Genomic DNA, 21,595 nt, shown 5'->3' with positions numbered 1-21,595 from the left:
CGCGTCTCATTGAACTGGGTCAAAAACTAAAGCCCTCGTTTGTCCTAGCCCATTTCCTATATCATGACCTAAAGACTTAATGGAAAACCAGATATAATGAAACGTCCAACAGATTTTATTTGGGGGGAAACTGAAGATTAATCCAACTTCACTTTGCTGTGAAGCAAGCCGGTACCAATTGCACTCTTTTTCTTTTCATTGCTCAAGAGTAAAGAACCAATGGCTGGTGCAATTGCAATTTGCAAATATACCACGAGTCATGGGAGTCATTGTCAACTAGCCGGTCCCATGCAACTCCATAAAGAAACATCAATCTGAAGTGCTGGGGGCTCCACTGACATTAACCAAATGGTTGCTCTTATACCACGAGTCATGGGAGTCATTGTCAACTAGCCGGTCCCATGCAACTCCATAAAGAAACATCAATCTGAAGTGCTGGGGGCTCCACTGACATTAACCAAATGGTTGCTCTTAGGTATTTATCTACGATCCCCCAATCATCTTACCCGATAATTGACTTCCTCATTCCAAACGACTTAATCCTTTATCTCTGGCGTGCCATCCTAATCTCGCACATGACCATGGGATATGGACAGGCGGCACCAAGTTTACCACAATTGATCTTCGGCACGTTTCTTTTACTTTTGGAAGTTGGAAGCTCCCCTCCTCTCCGGTATTACATTTAAACGCCCAAAAGAACTCGTAGAAATGTCAGGCAACAATTATTTATTTATTATAAGAGAACGATGCACCACGTCCACATTCAGAAAAAAAATTGAAAACCAAAAGAAAAAAAGGATAGAGTTGGCTAGCAAGCCGGTTCAGGTTGAAAACGAGTTCTTCAGTTTTGAGCAAATACCAAATCAATGCTACTAGAGACTAGGAGATATACCGAACAATTACACCATTAAAAAACAAAGCAGTGCTAAGACTCCTACAAGTACCTTCAAACATGTCCTTATCATGTCGATGCATTTTGATAACAAGAAGCAAGCTGAAGTCACCCAATAGCACCAACAGCTTTTGAGGATACCAAGCAGCAAAGCCTTCCACACCTAAACGTGAAAATGGTAAAACTCAAAGGCTTCCAGGACCCTTCATGTTCTGTTTTGCCACCTCTAATTCATGCCTCGATGGTATCTGCAAATTGCCAGAAAACTAAATTAGATTAACGTTAAATCAAATCAACATTTTGTAGTGGTATTGCATTGCAGAGTAATTAAAACAGACCAAGGATTTAAAATCATACCTTGCTTTGTAGTGAAGTTATTGTTGACCTCAGCAAATTATCTCCAACTATCAATCTCAACTTTTTGACAAAATCATCACGAGTTATCTTCTTTGCCTTACGGAGCAAAAAAGATATAACACAGAAGAATTAGAAGCTTTATTTAAAACCATAGAGAAACCAATAGGGGTGTAATCAAGCCAAGCCAAGCCCAATACTGCCACGCTCAAGCTCGATACTCAGCTCGAGCTTGATCCAACATCTATTTTTAAGCTCAAGCTTAGCTTGAGATATAATCGAGCTACTTAAGCTTGAGCTCAATCAAGCTCATTTACCAATTTTTGTACTTGACCTCGAGCTCAACTCAATAATTAAGCTTAGGGTTAATAATATATATTAAGGGTAATAACATAATTTAATAGTATAAAAATATGAAAAGTTCGATAAGGCTCGCAAGATATTCAAGTCAAGTACTACAAGCTCGAATTCAACTTGATCAATAGCTCGACTTGGCTTGATAAGTATCAAATCAAGTTCGAATTTTCTCCAAGTCGAACTCGAGTAGCTTGCGGACACTAGTGTCTCACTTACACCCCTAGAAACCAACAATTAAACATCTTACTAAACATACCCTGAACAGTTCATAATGATTAGCAACTTGGTCCATATCCATACGAGGAATCTTATTTGAGATAGCAGCAAACAACATAGGGAAAGGCATCCAAGGGGATTTAGGGGTCTTTGAAGTGTTTGAACCCAGACTAGGATCATTTTCTTGGGATCCCCCTGAATCTGAATTTTGGTGTTTAGTACTCCCCTAAATGACAAGAATATCAGCAGCAAACATAAGTAAACCTCACAAGATATACGAATTATCAGGACTGCCATTTCCGCCTGAAAATATCTTAAAAGTACAAAGGTTGTTTTGTGTTGCTGTATGACACAAAACATAGGAATAAAGACTGCCTCAGGGTGCAGAGACAGATAATATCATGCTCTTCTATTTTAAAATTCTTCTGAGTGCCACTTTCCTTCCACCACTCTTGCTAGCATAAGTCAACATCACACAATAATTTGCTGCATCTACACCTTCCACACACAGATTTTAAAAAGTAAGCTTTTGGAATCTGAGTGCTCGAACAGCAACCACCTATTGCACATACATTGCAGGACAAAAGAGTAGGCAAATGAACTAGTACAAACCTAGCATCTCAGAAATTTAAGACCTTAACACAAGCCATATGGTATCTTGGATACTTTGCGTATCAGTAGATAATGTACAATAATTTGAAATGCTTGTCAAACAAGATAGAGTTCCTCCCATTTGTGCCAAAACCATAAAGCTAATGACGACAATCAAAGTATCCATAAAGTCCAACCGTTTTCTGACCAAAGACAATCCCACAAAAATCAACAGCTAGGAAGTAAGAACAGGTGAGCAACCACCATAGAGTAGGATCAAGTTCATTAATCATCCTGCTTATCATTACACCATGACTTCTAAATGTAAATACAGCAATTATATTACTCACCAATTCACCAGCAGATGCTGGTAAACAACCTTGGGCTCCTTTTGAAGATGCAGTGACACCTGAAATAGCATGACTAGCCTCACTTCCAACCGAATTCCCTGTCGGTACCACATAAACTTCAAGAGATAAAGAACTGTAAATGTTTATAACAGAAAAGGAAATACACAATATCCATACAGAATTTCCCAAAAACACAGCCATTGAACCACCAGTTGGGAGTCATCACTAATCTCAAGCGGAAAAAAATCCCGCACCAAGAGGCGGATGACAATGCATAGTGGAGGAAGCCTTATTTTCTTAAATAACAAAATTAAAAATTTAGATATCAAAGTTGAAATACAGATCACATGATTAAAGGTCATTAAGTTGATTGCCAACCACCAAAATTAATTGTCATGTTCAATGAGTTGAGAACAGTTTCAATTTGATGTTACATAAAAGAAAAGAAATAATGCATATCAGCATCAAATAAACAGCATTCCAAAGAAGAAATATATCACCTTTAGCATTCGAGGAGAGTTTGAAACTAACAATAAACTCTGGATAAATGTGGGTGTTAATATTCATGTTCCAGGTAATATAATACTTCGGATGATGAAGATCATCCACTCCACTATCAACATCCTCACTGCTAGGAAAACATTGTCCACTTTCAGGGAAAAGAAGCTCCATCTTTCCCATTATTACGCGACATAATATCATGTACTGTACTCCATTTTCGTCAACATCACAATACTTTGCACTGCACAAATAAAAGATAAACATTCAGACTCAACATCACCACAGTATGGAAAATAAAGCATGAAAATGTTTTAGATAAATTAGTAAAATTCGTCTGGATAGGATTCTTGAAAACAACTGGAAGATCAATGAAGCACTGAAGAAAAAAGATAGAAGCTAGTGGAAACCAGCACTTACGTGAAAAGAGAGATCAGGAACAGAAAGCAAGAAAATTTCTCGTAGAAAGAGGAAGTCTATGTTCAGAGTGAACCTAATAAAGACATGAATCATGATATGCAACATAAAATTTGCCTACATTTCTGTAGAGTTGAATCCATAAAACTATTAATGTGGCATTAGTAAACTCTGCCACAGCAAGATGAACACCAGTGCCATACATGTATTGATAGCAAAAACAACAAAAAAACTCCAACCTGCCATTAGTAAATTCTGCTGCAGCAAGATGAACACCAGCGGCATATAGGTCTGGGATTGAAGAAAGACGGCAGTCTGCAAGCCCATGCATCATGATGGTAGGCAATGCTTTTCTAGAGGAAGCAAGCCATGCACGTTGAACATTTGCAGTCCCCCGATACTTCTTCATAATTTGGACCTGCTTCTGGAAACGCTCTAATCTATATTGTGTACTGGAGCAGGGTCTTATATCAAGAATATCCACACCTTCACAAGTGTTCATACCCATAAGAAACATCTGTTCAACAGTTGAAGACTCCAACGGCTCGTTGAACAGTACATCAACAAACTCGCTTTCTGGAACTAAGTTTTTCTTTTTCTCTTGAATATCCTCAACAGCTTTATTGGGTTTTCCATCGGCACTCCTATTGCAATTATCCTCGGCTTCCGCAGCAGAATAACTGGAGGCAGGTTTCTGAGCAATTTGAAAATGTCTCACAAAAGAACTCGACTCCCCACTACATTCCAACTTTGGCTGCTCAACACCATTAATGCCAATCTCAAGATGTAGCTTGATCTCACGAGGGGCATAAGATTCACTAAACATGAATTCTTGGTCATTCGCACATTCATCTTTGCAGCACGGGTATGCTTCATCCTCACCAGTAAAAATCTCAGGAAAGAAACAGCCACCTGCTTCATCAATCCAAGCAATGGGGTGTCTCATGCCAGTTTTCAGCTCCAATCGAAACATATGCAAGAAATCTAACACAAAAGATTGACTGTCTATCTCAACCTCAATAGCCGGCTTCTTTGTGACGAGATCTTTCCTGATTGAGGCAATAAGATCATTGGGAAAATCAGTCCATTCACCTTTCTCATAGAACATTATGCGCTTTGGAATGCCTGTTTTCTTAAAATTTGAATAGCAAAGTAACAAAGATCTTTTTGAAGTATAACCACAACTCACAACTCTGCCTTCGCAATCCTCCAATCTCCTGTGCTTGTCATGTTTCTGGAAAGCTAAACACAAGCTGGGCAACTGTAGTGGTACCAGATGCGAGGCCCCAGGAAAATATGTTGTATGCTGTGTTTCCCGCTTCCTCTTCATGCCATGTAGAACCAAAGGCTTACTATCCAATACCATGGCGTTCGGTGCTTCCATTTCTTCCTAGATCAATCCCTATCAACAGGTTTAAAACCAATAGTTCTACTGTAAAAACGAATAGAAAGTCTAACCTTCTACCGAACTACAGGAACAGTCTCCTAAAAGTTGAAATCCTGAAAAAAAGAAATAAAAAAGGTCAGGGCATTAAATGGCCTAGATATGAAATCATACTAATTGGAATATAAGCAATAATCAAGCAACTGATAGCATATGAAACCAAACTTAATAGAATCGCCACAAGGCAAGAGGATCGCATACCTAGAACTGCAGTTAGTGTCAATCCTGTACATGTTCATGTTGCACATATCCATGTTGTACATGTTGATGTTGCACATATTAATCTTGGACATGTTACTCTTCATTTTCTTTCCTAACAATTATTTCCTAGAAGAAATAGCAACTTCTTTATTACTCTACAGCATTTGGTACCCTGCCTCCCACAGCATCACATAACAATACCTACAAATATTGTAGCAAATAAATTTATAAAAATTATGTTTCAACAATTCTTCGGTTCCCATTTTTTATTGTAGCAAATAAATTTATAGAAATTATGTTTCAACAATATTTATAAAAATATTGTACATGTTGATGTTGCACATATTAATCAGACATCTGACCAAAAATAAATTAGAAATTTTCACAAAACTGCAAAATTTACTCCGAGCAGAATTAGTATGATACTAATTACATAAATATCGAAACACAACCGGCGTTGACCTGAGAATATGAGCTTTTTTGAATAACAAGTTGATGTTGATGTTGCACATATTAATCAGACATCTGACCAAAAATAAATTAGAAATTTTCACAAAACTGCAAAATTTACTCCGAGCAGAATTAGTATGATACTAATTACATAAATATCGAAACACAACCGGCGTTGACCTGAGAATATGAGCTTTTTTGAATAACAAGTATAGTCACGACAATCCCCCGGTTGACCTCGAAAAGAAAAAAAAAAGCAGCCAAAAGTATACCAAAAATTTAAATCCTATGCTGATTTCTGTTAAGAAAATTGAGCAAAAATTAATGAAACCAAAGAAAATTAAGATTAGGAAAAACTGGAAAATTCTTACAAATACATAAAGACTCGAGTGTGTTTTTTTTTGTGAAAAAAATAGAAAATCAGCCTAAAAAATATTTCATCCAAATCATCAAACTAAATATATTTCTACACTAATTAAAAAAACTAAGAACATAAGATGACAAGAAATCTGGTGTTTCACGTGATTAGAATGGTGATCGAGAATTAAAAAAAGAAAATACAAAATTTCAACCTTGGAACATAGATTCCTAAAATTAAAAACTAAAAAAATGTTTTCTATAGCTGAAAACTGAGTCAATCAAAAAAGAAAAAGAAAAGGAGAATATCAATATTCTACAAATCCGCAATTTCTCACAAAAACTGCAAGGTCGAAAAAAAACCTAAAATGAAAATCCTAAAGCAAAATTCTCAAAATTAACATATCATAATGTTTTTATTGATCCCCCTAGAAAACCAATTATCACAGAAATCAACCATCAAAAGAATTAACCATTCAACAAATGAAGTCAACGCCTTCCAGATGCCAAGATCAGGGCCGATCTATATAATCCGTTGTCAAAAACTTAATCAAAGAAAATAAAACGGAAAATAAAACTAAAAGAAAATGGAAAATATTACCTGCAGATGAGATAAATTTTGGAGTGATTGATTTACTTTTCTGTTTTCTAGAAGGTGGAGGGATGGGAGAGAGAAGAAAATAAAAGAAAAAGAAAAGTTAAAAACCCTAACTCAAAGAATTAGTTACTATTTTCTTTTGCGCTATCTCGCCTTCTTGGACGAAAAGCAAGGGCGAACCGAACCATCAAAACGAGTTGAGGATAAAGTTACAAGCCCGTCACAAATTATGCTGTCACCAAGTATCTTTGATTGGATCCGTCATCCACGACTTCGAAATTAAACGAGAGGAAACATGAGGGTCATTTCGGGATTTTAAAATTCATTCATTTAAAGCGTAAAGGCGGTTGCTAGGAAGGGTAATTGGGGGAACTAAAAAAAAATAGCCGGAAAAACAAGGAGCTTACTATTATAGGTTTTTATATATTTGGATGAAAGCAAAAATAACTCAGTGTAGGCCCCATTAGAAGATAAACTTCCTGTCAAACTCACAATTATTGACTGAAAATTCCTTTTTCATGATTATTTACTGGAATTTGTGACACCCTTTAAAAAAATTAGACGCTTTGTGATTAGTCTAAAAATAATAATAATAGTAAAATTAGATATTATAATAATCGTATAGCATAAGAAAAAAATTAAACTAAATGTATTGTATTTTACCGTTTATCTAAACTCATTTTAAGTCAAATTAAATTAAAATATATTTTAAAATTTTATATATTTTGTAAATTTAGATTTTTTTTATCTTTACAATATAATTGCTTATTACGTGGTATGACATTTTGAAATTAAATCATGTAAAAATAAAAATAGCATTGAAAATATTGATGGAATGTTTTTTAAAAAATACACATTCAAAATTGTCTTAATAAAAAAAATTTCTGTGGAATAGTATATTTAGAAAAAAATTAGTGTCGGTATTTTGATTGAAATAGTTAATAATATTAATTAACTGTTTAAACTAATTAATAACATTATAAATGTAGATGGATCAAATTATGTAAAAATTTAAAGTATATATAAATTAATCTCAAGTTTCAACATAGTTTAGAGGTGAAAATTGAAATTTAACCATTATCTTATAAAGTCAAGAAAAAAGCGATGCAAATTTAAAGAAATAGAAAGCCACATGTTAGTTTGTAAGACTTTTAAAGTATTAAAAAAGTTAACAATATTAATTATTTGTAATAATTAATGACATGTAAAAATATAAAGACCAAATTATATTAGAAATTAAAATATATAGATTAAACCTCAAACTAAAGTATATTAGAGAGATCAAAATTAAAATTTAACTATTTTTATAAAATAAAAAATAAAATAGCATTGTGGATGTTCCACTTGTCAGCTAAAAGAAAGGTCATTTGAACTTTTTTTTTTTTAGAATATCAATTAAACTCCCTTTTATATCTAGCTATATAAGCATGTAGGCAAAATAGTTACTTCATGGAAAAAAAAGTAAGTTTTTAAAGAAATTATATAAAAATTAAAACACGTGTATATATATATTATTTTTAATAAAATTAGAAATCTTATCACATACGTATGCATGTGGAAACTATGTACTTGGTATGGATTCAAATCCTACCTCGTGTAAAATTTTTATTTATTTTTAAATAAAAAGACTAAAATACCTTCGAAAAAAATAACTTATTTTAATTATGGAAGAACATCTTCATAATTTCACTAAACGAGTTGGTGCCTAGTTGACTCGTAACACTAACTCAGATATTTTATTAATACTAGTACAATCATGCAAAATGCTCCCAAACTCAGAAAGATTTGTCATAGTAGTTCTCAATGTGGCTATGACCAATTCACAATCTGACTCAATGACCCCCTCCTCAAAACCTTCTTGTTTCAACCATGATAGAGCCTCATATATGACAAACAAATTAGCCATGTTATTGTTGAACCCTCAAAGTAGCGAACTAGAAACACCCTAGACAAAAGCCTCTATATGAGAACGGACAACAACAAATGAGGAACGTCTCTGCTCGTTGTTAACTATCGCATCCACGTTACACTTTAGCCATTCCAGATCAGGTCTAAACTAATGCTCACTATTATCGCACCTCGACAATAGGTTATTGTAAATTGTTAACAATGTAAATTGTTAATAATGTTACGAGCATCCATTCAATCTTGTAGAAAATGATCAGCAATCAAAATAACTGTAAGGACACTATACTTTATTACCAAATGAGAAGATTTCAATGTAGCCAGAAACTCTAAGTCATTGTCAATATGCGGTGGTGAGAATGAACAACAACCAAATCGAAAATGGTGCTCAAGAAGGAAAAATCGACTATGATTCCACTACCAACCCCAACTCCCGCCAAACAACTATAGCAATCAGGCAATATATATTAGAACATGCTCTACACTTTTGACACCCCACAATGAGGACAAAGGGAAATGATCGGACAACCAATATCAGCAACGCCACCTTTATACTGGAGAAAACACTGTAAGCAACACCACTAGAAGTCGATGACATTAGGATGGACCTCTAAATTCCTCAACTTGTTCCAATGCCTCTCAATAGCAAAATTCATAACATTGGACAGCGTGTTCAAAACCAGCATGTATCTCGACTTAACCCCGTACTCACTCGATCATGTGAAATGCCAAATTTGTCTATCTCTCAACTTATCGGTTGCTAAATGGATTGGTAACACTCTTTGCACATCAAAGGGGCCAATAAACCATCAACCATCGCCAAATCCCATCTAGCCTTGTTCTAATTGAAAAGATCGTACAGTCGAAGCTCATCCATACCATCCAAAAGAGTAGAGGCAACAAAAAAGTTTGAATCATCCGGAATCCAAGGTTCATTACAAATCTGAATATCATGTCCCAGACCAACCTACCATCAAACTCATTGAGCAAGCAAACATTTGGTTGCTAGAACACTTTTCTAAATAAACGAAGGGTTCCTACATTTTATAAAGTCAAAGAACCCATAATGGGAAAAATATTTGGCTTTGATAACATGGAAAAGAAGAGAGTCATGATTGACAGAAACTATCAACTCTGCTTACCAAGCATCACTAAGTTGAAGCAATGGAGATTCCGGAAGTGATCACCTCTCCCCTACTCTCATGAATGGAAGAGAGAAATCAACACTAAAATAATAAACAAATAATCAAAATATATACTATCGTGCAATTTCTGCAAGTGTGACGGGTCTGTTGTAATATAATTATACAATGGGGTATGGAGTACTCTAAGGATCAAACCCAAATGAGTCAACAATTGAACCAAATCTAGCTACGAGCATGCAAAATAAAGAGTTTAACCAACTAATCACTAAAAATTATATTATGAAAAACCATAAAGTTGAGAGTGATTACACTAATTTATGAACTAACTACAAAAGGACTAAATCGTAAAGCGTGCAAATTGATGAATTAATAAATAAATAAATAACAGTGGTTGATTGATTTTGATGTGGTTCACCAACTCTTAAATTAGGGACCTAAATTGCTTAAATGTCTAAAATGATTCCATTTTACCTCTCGGCCCCAATTTTACCAAATTAGACAAGTTAATATGATTTATCTCTCGATTTCACCGGCTAGCCCGAGACTAACGAATAGATGCTTAAGAAGATTACCTATCGGTGTCACTTGCTTAGATTTTCCTTAAGGGGCGTTAATCCTAAGTTTTTAGGTTTATTCCATTTAGTCTAATTTATTGCAATTTAGCCCCTTATTAAAAAATCAGCTGACCCACATCTCCATCAATCAACCCCTTTAAGGTTCAATTACTCATGATAAAAACTAAGCTAACAAACAATAAAAAAAGGAAACATGGTAGCCATTAACATCAAAGTCAACAAGAAAATGAAATTTTAGATACCTAGAAAACTTAAAAGAAAAGTAAAGACGAGTATCTAATAGCCAAATAATAAACAAAGAACACTAAAGACGAAGTTTTTGACAGATGAAAATAAAATAAACTGAAATATCATTAACATAAAAATTTGAAAGTCATTACAAATAAAGAAGAGGTACTAAAGGTGCAAATAAACCCTAGCTACAATAATAACTAACTTAACTAACTTAGGGAATTAGGGCCCCCAATGGCACAATTGGCCAATTAGGGTCTCAAAATGAATAAAAAGAGACATTTACACTTACTTAATTGCAAAAAATAAGCTAAACTATTGAAAAGACATTCAAATTGCTTAAAAACAAGCTCATCATTGTAACAACCCATTTTTCAGTGGTGTTGAAAAAAGTGGTTATGGGACCACAATTCCAACGAGTAAGTCTATAAATATTATTATGTAATATTTATAAGTTAAATATAATATTATAATAAATCATGATTTGATAGAATTGTTAATTGGCCAATTAGACATAGTACAAGTGGTTCGTACCGAAAGTCAATGGTTTTTGAAAATGAGGTATCGGGACCTTATTTCTGTAAATCGATCTCATAAATATTTTCATTGAATATTTACAGAGCTATTGTATAGGTGAATTGAAGTTTGGTCTGTTAATTTTGATGATTTGATAGTTAATTAAGGAAAAAAGACTAAAACATAAAAAATCGTAAGTTAATCGGTATTGGATTTTATTAGCTAAAATACTTAATTGGTAATTGCTTAAGGCTTTAAAAGGAAAATAACCCTTTGTATGAGAGCATGGACTGTTAAGCCTATGATTTTGGGTGGAACTTTTTTATGATTAAGGTTAAAATAATAATTTAATAAAAGGTAATAAAAATAATTAAACATAGCAAAGTGATGGTTGTCATCACTTTCTTCTTCCACTGATTATTTTTCACCATAGGTAAGAATCTCTCAAATATTCAATCTATTTGGCCTTGCATGGTAAGGTTTTATAAACTCTTTTTTTATAAATTTTATGTTTTAAAAATCATTGTAACTTAACTAGCTATCTCGGGTACTAAATTAAATTTTTGTTAAAGTTTGTAAAAGTTACCATTGTTGATGTTTTAATGTTCTTGATAGGAAATGATAGATTTGTAAGCTTGGAAATGCTTTAGGACTATTTTGTTAAGTGATTTTTGTTAGTTTTTGCATTAAGGGACTAAAATGAGATGTTGATGAAGAATTCTATAAATTAGGGTTGTAAAAGTTATAATTGAAATTGGAATGAAAAACAAAGTACAATTGTGAAAGTTATACTCAATTCTATTTTAGGGACTAAATTGAATAAAATGTAAAAGTTTAGGAAAATTGTGTAAAATGAAATTAAAAGGTCATATGCATGTATTTGAGTGTTATAATACATTTGAAATTGATAATTTGAACTTTAACTATTATATAGATCAAGTTGTTGATAATCGAGGAAAAAGAAAACTACAGGATAATCCCTATGTTTTATTTCGTTAGCTGATTGTGTTAGGTAAGTTCATAAGTTTAAAATTATTATAAATGTTAATTAATTCTATTATAAATACTTATATATGTACTAAATGAATCTTGGATGAAATAACATTGTATAAAGGTTGAGTTTGGACTCAATTGAAAGATAAATAGACATGTATGTGATAAATATATTCTGTGTAGAGTAACGCATGATATTGAGATGATTTTGATATATGCCTTCGTACTTGTGAATGTTATAGTAACATGAAAGTCCTGAATCCTGTACAATTGCCCGTTTAAACCTAATGAATGTTTAGGATACAATTAACATGCCAATAAGGTAAATGTGCGATTATCATGTTAGCACTATGGTGCTCCTGATAGTACTTTCGTACTCCTGTTAGCACTACGATGCTCTTAATAGCACATTTGTGATCTTGTATGCACTATAGTGCCCCTGATTGCACATTTGTGCCTTGTTATGCACTCCGGTTTCTTGTTTGTAGTTCGGAGCTCTTGTATGCACATTTGTGCCCTATTTAGCACATCGGTGCTCCCTGATACTATAACTCGTGTATCTGAATCTTTTTACTATTTTTCTTCAATTTCTCTTGATTAAATAAGATAAGTGATTGACTTGTTTACTGGAATAAGCATTGATTATTAGGATTGAACTGATTGAAATGTTTTAATGATTGTTCGGTTACATGAATGTAACAGTCTAATTTTCAGTGGTGTCGAAAATAGTGATTCGAGATCACTAAATCCGATGAGTGAGTTTTAAAACTCAATAAATTAATATTTATTATTTAAATGAGATTTTAGAAGTATTTTTGAATTAGTGAATTTTGTGAAGTAAAAGAATTTATTAGGAAAAGTTAGTCTAAAACAAGGTACTGAGACCTTGATTTCATAAACCGAGCTGTAAATATTTTTATAAATATTTATAGAGTGTTAGTGAGTTAGAATTAAAGTTTCGTTAGAAAATTTTAACGTTTTGATAGTTAATTAATTAAAAAGGACTAGATTGAAAAAGGTGCAAAACTTGTTAAAATGATTAAATAGCTTAAGTGTTGAATGAAAGAGGACTTAAAAGGGAAATTAGCCTAAAGTAAATGTTTGAAATGGTTAAGGCAAAGAAAAACAAAGAAATTGGGTGAAATAAGGGCAAAATTGGAAAGTTTGCAAATTAAACAAATAAAATAAAGACTAAGTTGAAAATCTAGACATTTCTTCATTTTTCTTCAGTCAAAAACACCATTAAAGAGTCTCTCTAAGCTGTTTTTTCATATTCTTGCTACAAGTAAGTTCAATTCCTGGTTATTTCTTGTAATTTTGTGATTTTGAGACTTTTACAACTAGGTCCAACTATTGAAATCATTAGTTTTTGATTTTATGAGTGATTTTGAAAGTTACCATGCATGAGTTCTGGAGGTTTATGATGAATTATCATGGATTTGAAGCTTTAATTTCATTATATGATGATTTTATTAAGTGATTTTAATAGAAACTGATTTTTAGGACCTAATTGTGAAAAAGTTAAGAATTAGGGTTTTGTGCTAAAATTATGAGTACAAAATGTTGTGTAGTAGTTTAGAATGATGGAATAAAGTGTTGATTGAGAAAAAATAGTTCAATTGATGGGTTAATTGATTAGGGACTAAATTGTAAAAATTATAAAATTTAGGGTAAAAGTGTAATTTTAGAAAAATTGAAAGACATAATTGTGAAGTGAATTAGAATTGAATTATATGCTAATGAATAGAAAATTTTATATTTTAGATCAAGAATCCGAAGATAAAAGTGGAAAAGAGAAAGTAGCGGATTGGTCTTTGAATTTCTACAAATTTTACAGATTGACCCAGGTAAGTTAATATGGTTGAATTTTATGATTGATTGTTAAAATCAGAGATTATATAATGTATTATTTCAAATCTTTGTTGTGGAACCATGATTATTGTGATAAGATGAAAATCGAAACAAATTTTCAAATTGAGTAGAAAACAGGATTGAGTATGATCGTTCTGTGATCAGTGATGAATTGACGGATAAGACCATGGTTGGACCATGGAAAAGTGTAGAACGTAAGACCATAGCTGGGCTATGGCATTTCAGTGAAAAGACCATAATTGGATTATGGCATTGTGAATGTAAGATCATGGTTGGACCATGGCAGTATATTTGTGTGATAAACCATAATATATACATATTTTTACCCTATGTTTGACATATTTTTGGAAGGTTTATTATAAGATTTAATGAATTCGATGCTCCTAATCCTTTAATTTCATGTTTTATACTCAGGAGAACTTAGGATAGTAAAAAGAGTAAGAAACGGGCCAAAAACGGACAAAATGGGCCTAGTTCAGTGTTTCACACGGCCTAGGCAGTTCCACACGGGAAATCCACACGCCAGTGTGTCATGACCGTGTCGACTAAAAACCAACTCAGAATTACACACGGCTTGAGCACCTTCACACGAGTGTGGCACATGACCGTGTCCTTGTCGAACCCAAGTTTAATTCTACTCGAAAAGGCTAATTTTTAAGGTTTTAAAGCATTCCAAAGTCTATATAAATACCCTAGAAGAGGATCAAAAGGGACACGGAAAGCAGAAGGCAGAAAATACTTAAAGACAGCCATTGGAATCAACTCGGAAGCAGGAATTACTTCAAGACTAAAGATCTCCATTCAATTTCTACTGAAGTTTTTGGGTTTCTTTATGTTTTGTTATTTTCCCAATTTTGAGATGTTTTCCCCTATTGTTATGAACTAAACTCCCTAAATACCTAAGGGAGATGAAGCCTAAGACAGATCTTATTACTATTTGAATTATATGATAAATACTTATTCTTATTCTTAATTGTGAGTTTTAATTCTTGTTTTAATATTTCAAGATATTAATTCAGGTTCTGATGTGCTTATTCAGTGGAGCAAAAGCCCCTGTTTAAGAGTAGATCCCCCATAATTAAGCGGAGTTGCATGCAATCCTAGAGATAGGACGACATAAATCTGCCAGATTAGAGTCAAATCTAATAAGGGAATCCATAGATCGAGTTAATGCGACAATAGGGGTTTTAATTAGAAAGAGATTTCAGTTAATCAACCTAGAGTCAGTTGTTTTTAGTTTCAAAAGGGATAATAACATAAATCAGGGATTTCTACAGATTAAGTCAAGTGAATAAATAGTCTAATTCAGAAGTAATAAGTGAAGTCTAGGTAGATTCTTCCTTGGGTATTGTCTTCTTCATCGGTTTTCCAAAAGTATTTTTCAACTTTCATCTCTGTCGTATTTTTAAGTCAATTAGATAATTAGTCTTAGTTTAAAAACATCCCTTTAATTCTTAGGCTAGATAATAAAAAGATAGTAATTACTAGTACTTTTCGTCTTTGTGGATACGATATTTCCGGTCTCACCATAACTATACTACTGTTCGATAGGTGTGCTTGCCTTAGTCGAGTTTTTAGTTAGTTTAGCGACCATCAAGTTTTTGGCGCCGTTGCTAGAGACTAAGATATTAGGAACGCTTAATTTTTATTACTTTAGCCATTTTTATTTTTATTGCAATTTAATTTTCTTTTTACTTTAATTACTAATTTTTCTTTTATTTGCTTTTGGCAGGTTTTTATAGTTCATGACTAGAAGAAACCCGTCATGACCTCTACTTTTTGACAGCGAAATTGAAAGTACAACTCGTAGAAATCGTAGAGAAATAAGGCGAAGCTTACGGTATATAGAGGAAGAGCACGAGGATGACACCAATAACTCCGAGGAGATGGCTGAAAATCAAAACAACTCGTTGCCTCCTGTAGTGGCCACAAATCCAGTGAATCAGAATCCTGCTCCTTGTACTATGTACGATTATGCTAAGCCCAATTTAACAGGAACTAAATCAAGTATAGTTAGACCTGCTGTTGCTGCAAATAATTTTGAATTGAAACCTAACACAATTCAAATGACACAACAGTTTGTTCAGTTTGATGGTTTGCAGGACGAGGATCCAAACACTCATTTAGCAAATTTTTTGGAATTCTGCGGCACCTTTAAGATCAATGGCATTTCTGACGATGCCATTCGCCTTCGGTTATTTCCCTTTTCATTATGAAATAAGGCTAAATAGTGGTTAAACTCGTTACCACGAGGGTAAATCACTACTTGGGAACAAATGACTGAAAAATTTTTGCTTAAATATTTTCTGCCGACTAAAATGGCAAAGTTAAGGAATGACATCTCTTCTTTTGTGCAGATGGATTTAGAAATACTTTATGATGCATGGGAGAGATACAAGGATTTATTGAGAAGGTGCCCTCACCATGGGTTACCTCTTTGGCTACAGGTTCAAACTTTCCACAATGGTTTGAATCCCTCAACTAGACAAATGATCGACGTAGCTATTGGAGGAACTATCAATAATAAGACACCTGAAGAGGCTTATGAGTTCATAGAAGAGATGTCACTGAATAATTATCGGTGGCAAGTCATGAGGACAAAGCCAAAAAAAGCAACCGACGTTTTTAACATCGATTCGATTACTATACTTTCAAATCAGGTAGAACTTTTGAATAGGAAGATTGATGGTTTATTTGGTTCTACGCAGGTACATCCAGTAATGCAGTGTGATGCAAGTGGAGGTGAGATCACTACAGTAAAATAGGTTTTTAGCGGCGTTCTTTTTGGGCCTATAGTGGCGCTTTTACAAACGCCGCAAAAAACGCCGCTAAAGACAACGCCGCTAACATTTTGTGGCGTTTATGAAAAAAACGCCGCTATAGAACATGACCTTTAACGGCGCTTTTTCCACAAACGCCGCTAAAAAACATGACCTTTAGCGACGCTTTTCTCACAAATGCCGCTAAAGATCATGACCCTTAAAAAAATTATTTTATTTTAATTAAATAATATTTATTTCTATGTTAAATATTATATTATGTTTAATTTTTGAAATTTGAACTTTAAACTATATACTTTTAAGGATAAATAAAAAATATTAATTAAATTAAATTTTCTATTAAAATTTAAACTTCAAAACTAAATATAAAAATTAATGAATTTAAATTTAATACATAAACATTGATTCAATATGTAATTTAATACATAAAAAAACACACACACACACAGACACACTCACAAAGTATTACAATTTCTAAAACAAAATTCATCTTGGTGAGAAAAGAATGCCAAATCATCATCACCTCTCATTAATCAAAGGAAAAAAAATCAGAAAAGAAGAAGAAACAATATACAACAGAGGGCTGGTTCAAGCTTAGATGAAGCCAAAGTATTGCAATGCCTGCATATATAACTTAGTGAAGTACTTTGATCTTGATCTTGGTTAGTCAAGCGAGACATTATTGCATTATAGGTTGGGTGGACATAAGGTTTAAAATCAAAACCAAAACCCTGCAACAAACAATCACAATTGTAATCAATAAATCAAATGAAACATGGAATTACCAAAATAGATACATTAGGTTTATATCAGGATAAGACTTGTTCCAGCAATAAAGAAAATTGTTAAACGGAATCTAGGTCACCTGATTGAGCAAAACAAGGAAATTAGCTATACCATTTACTGTAATAAAAGTGAAATCAGTAAAAAGTAAACCCATAATAAAAAAACTGAGGCTAGGCTAATCGTAAATGCTAATGTCGTTGTAAATAAGTGATAGGCATAAGTCCAGTTTCATGTTGATGGACTTGTAAAGGCCTCAAAAAGAAAATAAGTAGCCATATATGAAAAAGACAAAAATGGTCAAATGAAGGTTAAAGGAGATGTCATGACGAACCTCACGTGTTTAATGTCTATCTCCTTTCTCGATTTCATGTGACTCATAACATGTTTCACTTTTTTTATTAAGCTCACAAATATCACAGGTTTTTAGTTATCATAATCTTAATTTCTATGTCCAATAGCATTGATAAAGTTATTATTTTTCATTCAAACAAATTTGGTATTATCTTTAGTCACTTTGAAGTGTCTAATCGTTGAAGATGAGCGCAAAATGCCATAGTTGCTGAAAAACAAGCTCATGCCAAAGTTCGAACTCTATACCTCTAGCATATAAGGGATCTTGAACCCAAAGTATTGAAAATGTCGATCAAAAGGAAGAGGAGATAAACTTGACGATGAAACTCTAATGGAAAGACGTTAAACTTTTGGAAGAAAAAAGCAAAAGATGTTTAAGGGACTCATGTCAAGAACTCATGTCAAAATCAAACTGGTAATGGATAAACTCGGGACTCATCATGATAAAAAATAAAAAAGAACCTACCTCGTGCTATTACATCCTCTTTCCTTCTCAACTCTTGCAAAATATAAAGTTAACATTCAGTTACTACAAGGACAAATTAATCTAAAAGCAAAATGAATAGCAAAACCACCTTACATACAACACAGTTACATATTGCATCCGAACATATAAGAATCAAGTCATTGCATAATTTTAGTATTTTCATAATAAAAAGACTACAGAACATAAAGATATTTTACAAGCATTCAGTTAGAAAAACTAAACTGAAATATGAATTGGAAATTCAGATTCAAAAACTATGGTTTTGATTTTTTTGTGCCAAGATAACAATATTTAAATTACTTCAGAAATCTGTATAATTTGTAACTGCAAAGCGAAAGGAACAACTTATCACAATTGATATCGAGTACTGCAAAAATAAATCGAAAGCACCACACTTATTATTCAAGGGCCAGCCTCACTCTACTGTAAACAGCCAACAACAAATTACCTGTTCACGCTTATTCAGTTCAGCCTCTTTTGCTTTAAGTTCCTTCTCTCTTGCTTTTAGATCATATATATTTTAATCATATATAAGACAAAAACATCAAAAGAAGTCTATGATTTTAATCATATATATTTTAATCATTTTGTGACCAAAGAATGGATGTCGGATAGAAAATATATAAGAAAATGCATTGAGTTCAGAGTTCATTCATAGAGATATATAAGAAATTGCAAAGCTCCTAAAGAGTGAAACAAAAATATTGATGAGACTCGAATTTTGACATTAAATTTGTAACGTTTTATTTATGTTTAACATTTTCCCTTCCTCTTTTGGTTTAAAAAAAGTTTTTATGATTTTTTTTATATTTTTCTCGTCAAATTTACTGTTAATATTATATTTGAAGTTTGTATCTGTCTCTTTCAATAATATTACCTTCAAAATTTAAACATACATTCTCTTTTTAAAATGTAATATAGGTTATCACTTCACTCAATATTTTTTCATCTATCAATTCAAGTTTTTATGACATAGGCAGAATCAAACTAGAAATCTTCTCATAAAATTAGCTACCTATAATTGTTTCAAAGCTACAGCTTAAGGTAAGTCAGTTTCCATATGACTAAATAGTAAACAATAACCAATCTGAGTATATTTTAACCTTAAAGACCATGACTTTAGTTTATCTCTCTTTCTCTCTCAGGATTTACTTTGAACATGAACATCAACTAACAAGGAAAACCCCACTAGGTACCTGGTTAGGTTTGGTTTCAATAAACCATAAACAAACAATCAAAGACTAACATTCAGAAGCATTGAACTAAGTCGCATGGCAACAAATGAATCAAGGTTCCAAAGACAGATTGAGGGAAAATTTTATAACAGACTTAATTTTACTATTATCACAGTCAAATTAAACCCTAAAACAAAATTCAAGAGGGTAATAAATAAATAATTTTCTAAAAGAAAAAACCTTGGTACCCTGAGTACGAGTGACGAAGGAGCCTTGATATCGTACCAATCCTTCTTAGCGAAAGGATCTGCTCTAAACAAAAAAAAATCAAACATTTAACGAGGAAATCTGCTATGTAAAACAATAATATTATAATGCTTACATATTTATTTTTACAAATAAAAGAAAAATAAGGCAAACTTGGTCAGGCAGTCCACTTAACTAAGCAAGCACTTATAACTTTTAAAATGTCCAAAAATACAAACAACAATGATAGAGTAACGAAGTCATGTTTAAACCATAATCAGGTTGTAATGACAACTTCAGATTCACAACAATAGTAATGAACTATAAGTTGATAGCAAATGTACAAAAGTGGGAAAGCTCAACCGCATTACACATCAAAGATCAATAGACATGAATAAATCCAAAAACAACGGTGAAACGACTATCCATCCTCTCTTCCAACAAACAATTTTTACATGGTTGGGAAAACAAATAAGAGAAGATAAACGGCAAAACTTCTACTTACTGCTCTAATGTAAGGAGAATCAGGGTGCTTCAGTAGCCCATGCATTTGCTTGACAGCAAGTTTCTTGGTAAAAAAACTTGTAAAGAAAACAGAATGTAGTAGAAGGACCACGACAATTCCCAGTCATCCACGGTTCGACATGATCATCTTGATTGTAAATTTCATCAATGACTTCATGGTAAGTCTTTAATCAATAAAGCTCTTTGAAATATTCAGAAGATAATATATTCATACAAAGCACCTTCTCTAACAGTGAATCAGTCGGTTTAGCACATGTTTGTATCTCCATGACAATACCCTGCACTGTCAACACAAGACTACACACAAAGTGTCATAAATCATAACCTTACTCCGCTCAAAATAACATCATCTGATTTTCGAGAGAAAAGAAACAGAATCAAAAGAACCATAAAACCCATCCTGATTTCTAATATCTAAAAAAAAACCTTAAAATTATTCGAGATACGAAAACCAACCCTAATCAAATTAATTGGAAATAAGGTATTTTCTTTAAAACATCGTGCGTAGAAGCATATTAATCGTCAATCAAATCTCAAAACCCTAATAAGTACAAACGACAAAGCAAATCCCTTAAAAAAGTTTCATTTAACAAAATATCCTCGGCCAGAATTGAAATAACCGAATAAAGAGAAAAAGTAGATAGATTCAACATAAGATAAGGGGGAAAACCGAGAAATCATAAGGGAAGGATAAGGAATTGAGAAACGCACCACTAAAAAGCGTGAGAGTGATGAAATTTTGGGAAGGAATCAAAGCAATTGATAGGAGGAGGATAAACAATAAACCTAAGTCGAAGAGATGAGAGCTTAGGCTTACCTCTTACCTATTAAAAACAAAAATGAGAGACTAATCAAGTTTTTCGGGTATAAATTAGAAGAACATGTTGAGAAAGGCTGAGAAAGAAAAGGGAATTGAGAAAGAAAAGGAAATTGGGAAAGAAAAGGGAATGGAGGAAGAGAAATAAAAGTACAGGCTGAGAATCGCTGAGAAAGAAAATGGAATTGGGAAAGAAGAGTGAATTGGGGGGAGAGAAATAAAACAGCGTCGTTTCAATCAAAAGTAAAATTTAGCCACGTATTATATCAAAACGATACAGTTTTATTTAAAATAAATTAATTTTTTACGGCTTTTTTATCATAAACGCTGCTATTGCTTGCCTTTTGCGGCGTTTTTATTATAAACGCCGCTAATGCTTGATTTTTTTTATAATTTTTATATTGAATTATTATATCTTTCATATCAATTTTATATAAATATTTTTTAAAAAATTTAAGTAATATTT

At 32.9% G+C, this 21,595-nt stretch overlaps 1 protein-coding gene, 1 non-coding gene and 1 pseudogene across 12 annotated transcripts; all 3 read right to left on the bottom strand.

Annotated features, from left to right (window-relative positions):
• Positions 1 to 709: 709 nt before the first annotated feature.
• On the bottom strand, positions 710 to 7,101 carry LOC107919828 (inactive poly [ADP-ribose] polymerase RCD1). 11 transcript variants are annotated; one of them, XM_041074793.1, is made up of 10 exons: positions 6,729 to 7,065; positions 5,321 to 5,521; positions 5,134 to 5,175; positions 4,865 to 5,065; positions 3,915 to 4,724; positions 3,261 to 3,502; positions 2,761 to 2,858; positions 1,860 to 2,045; positions 1,250 to 1,345; positions 710 to 1,140 (listed from the first exon to the last, which is right to left on the bottom strand). In XM_041074793.1, the coding sequence occupies exons 4-10, from the start codon at positions 4,903 to 4,905 to the stop codon at positions 1,078 to 1,080; spliced, it is 1,536 nt and encodes a 511-aa protein (XP_040930727.1). In that variant the 5' UTR covers positions 4,906 to 5,065; positions 5,134 to 5,175; positions 5,321 to 5,521; positions 6,729 to 7,065; the 3' UTR covers positions 710 to 1,077. The 11 variants fall into 11 exon arrangements, with proteins under 11 accessions (XP_040930727.1, XP_040930725.1, XP_040930724.1 ...); XM_041074791.1 differs by having other exon boundaries at positions 2,761 to 2,876; positions 4,865 to 5,175; XM_041074790.1 differs by having other exon boundaries at positions 3,915 to 5,077.
• Positions 7,102 to 16,286: 9,185 nt separating this feature from the next.
• On the bottom strand, positions 16,287 to 16,393 carry LOC121205242 (small nucleolar RNA R71). Its single transcript, XR_005900327.1, has one exon. It is a non-coding gene; the product is annotated as a small nucleolar RNA R71 (small nucleolar RNA).
• Positions 16,394 to 17,294: 901 nt separating this feature from the next.
• On the bottom strand, positions 17,295 to 21,350 carry LOC107920463 (pre-mRNA splicing factor SR-like 1; annotated as a pseudogene).
• Positions 21,351 to 21,595: the final 245 nt, after the last annotated feature.

Source organism: Gossypium hirsutum, chromosome A08 (genome assembly GCF_007990345.1).
Source record: "Gossypium hirsutum isolate 1008001.06 chromosome A08, Gossypium_hirsutum_v2.1, whole genome shotgun sequence".
Taxonomy (NCBI): Eukaryota; Viridiplantae; Streptophyta; class Magnoliopsida; order Malvales; family Malvaceae; genus Gossypium; species Gossypium hirsutum.
The sequence above is the reverse complement of the archived record's forward strand: the minus strand, read 5'-3'. Positions and strand labels throughout refer to the sequence as shown.

Excerpts from the sequence above, each read along its gene's own strand:
- LOC107919828 (XM_041074785.1), bottom strand. The coding sequence starts at position 5,059 with ATGGAAGCACCGAACGCCATGGTATTGGATAGTAAGCCTTTGGTTCTA. Across the intron at positions 3,503-3,914 it reads GCAGAATTTACTAATGGCAG|TGCAAAGTATTGTGATGTTG; the intron begins GTTGGAGTTTTT and ends TTATTTGTGCAG. Across the intron at positions 2,046-2,760 it reads CAGCATCTGCTGGTGAATTG|GGGAGTACTAAACACCAAAA; the intron begins GTGAGTAATATA and ends CTTGTCATTTAG.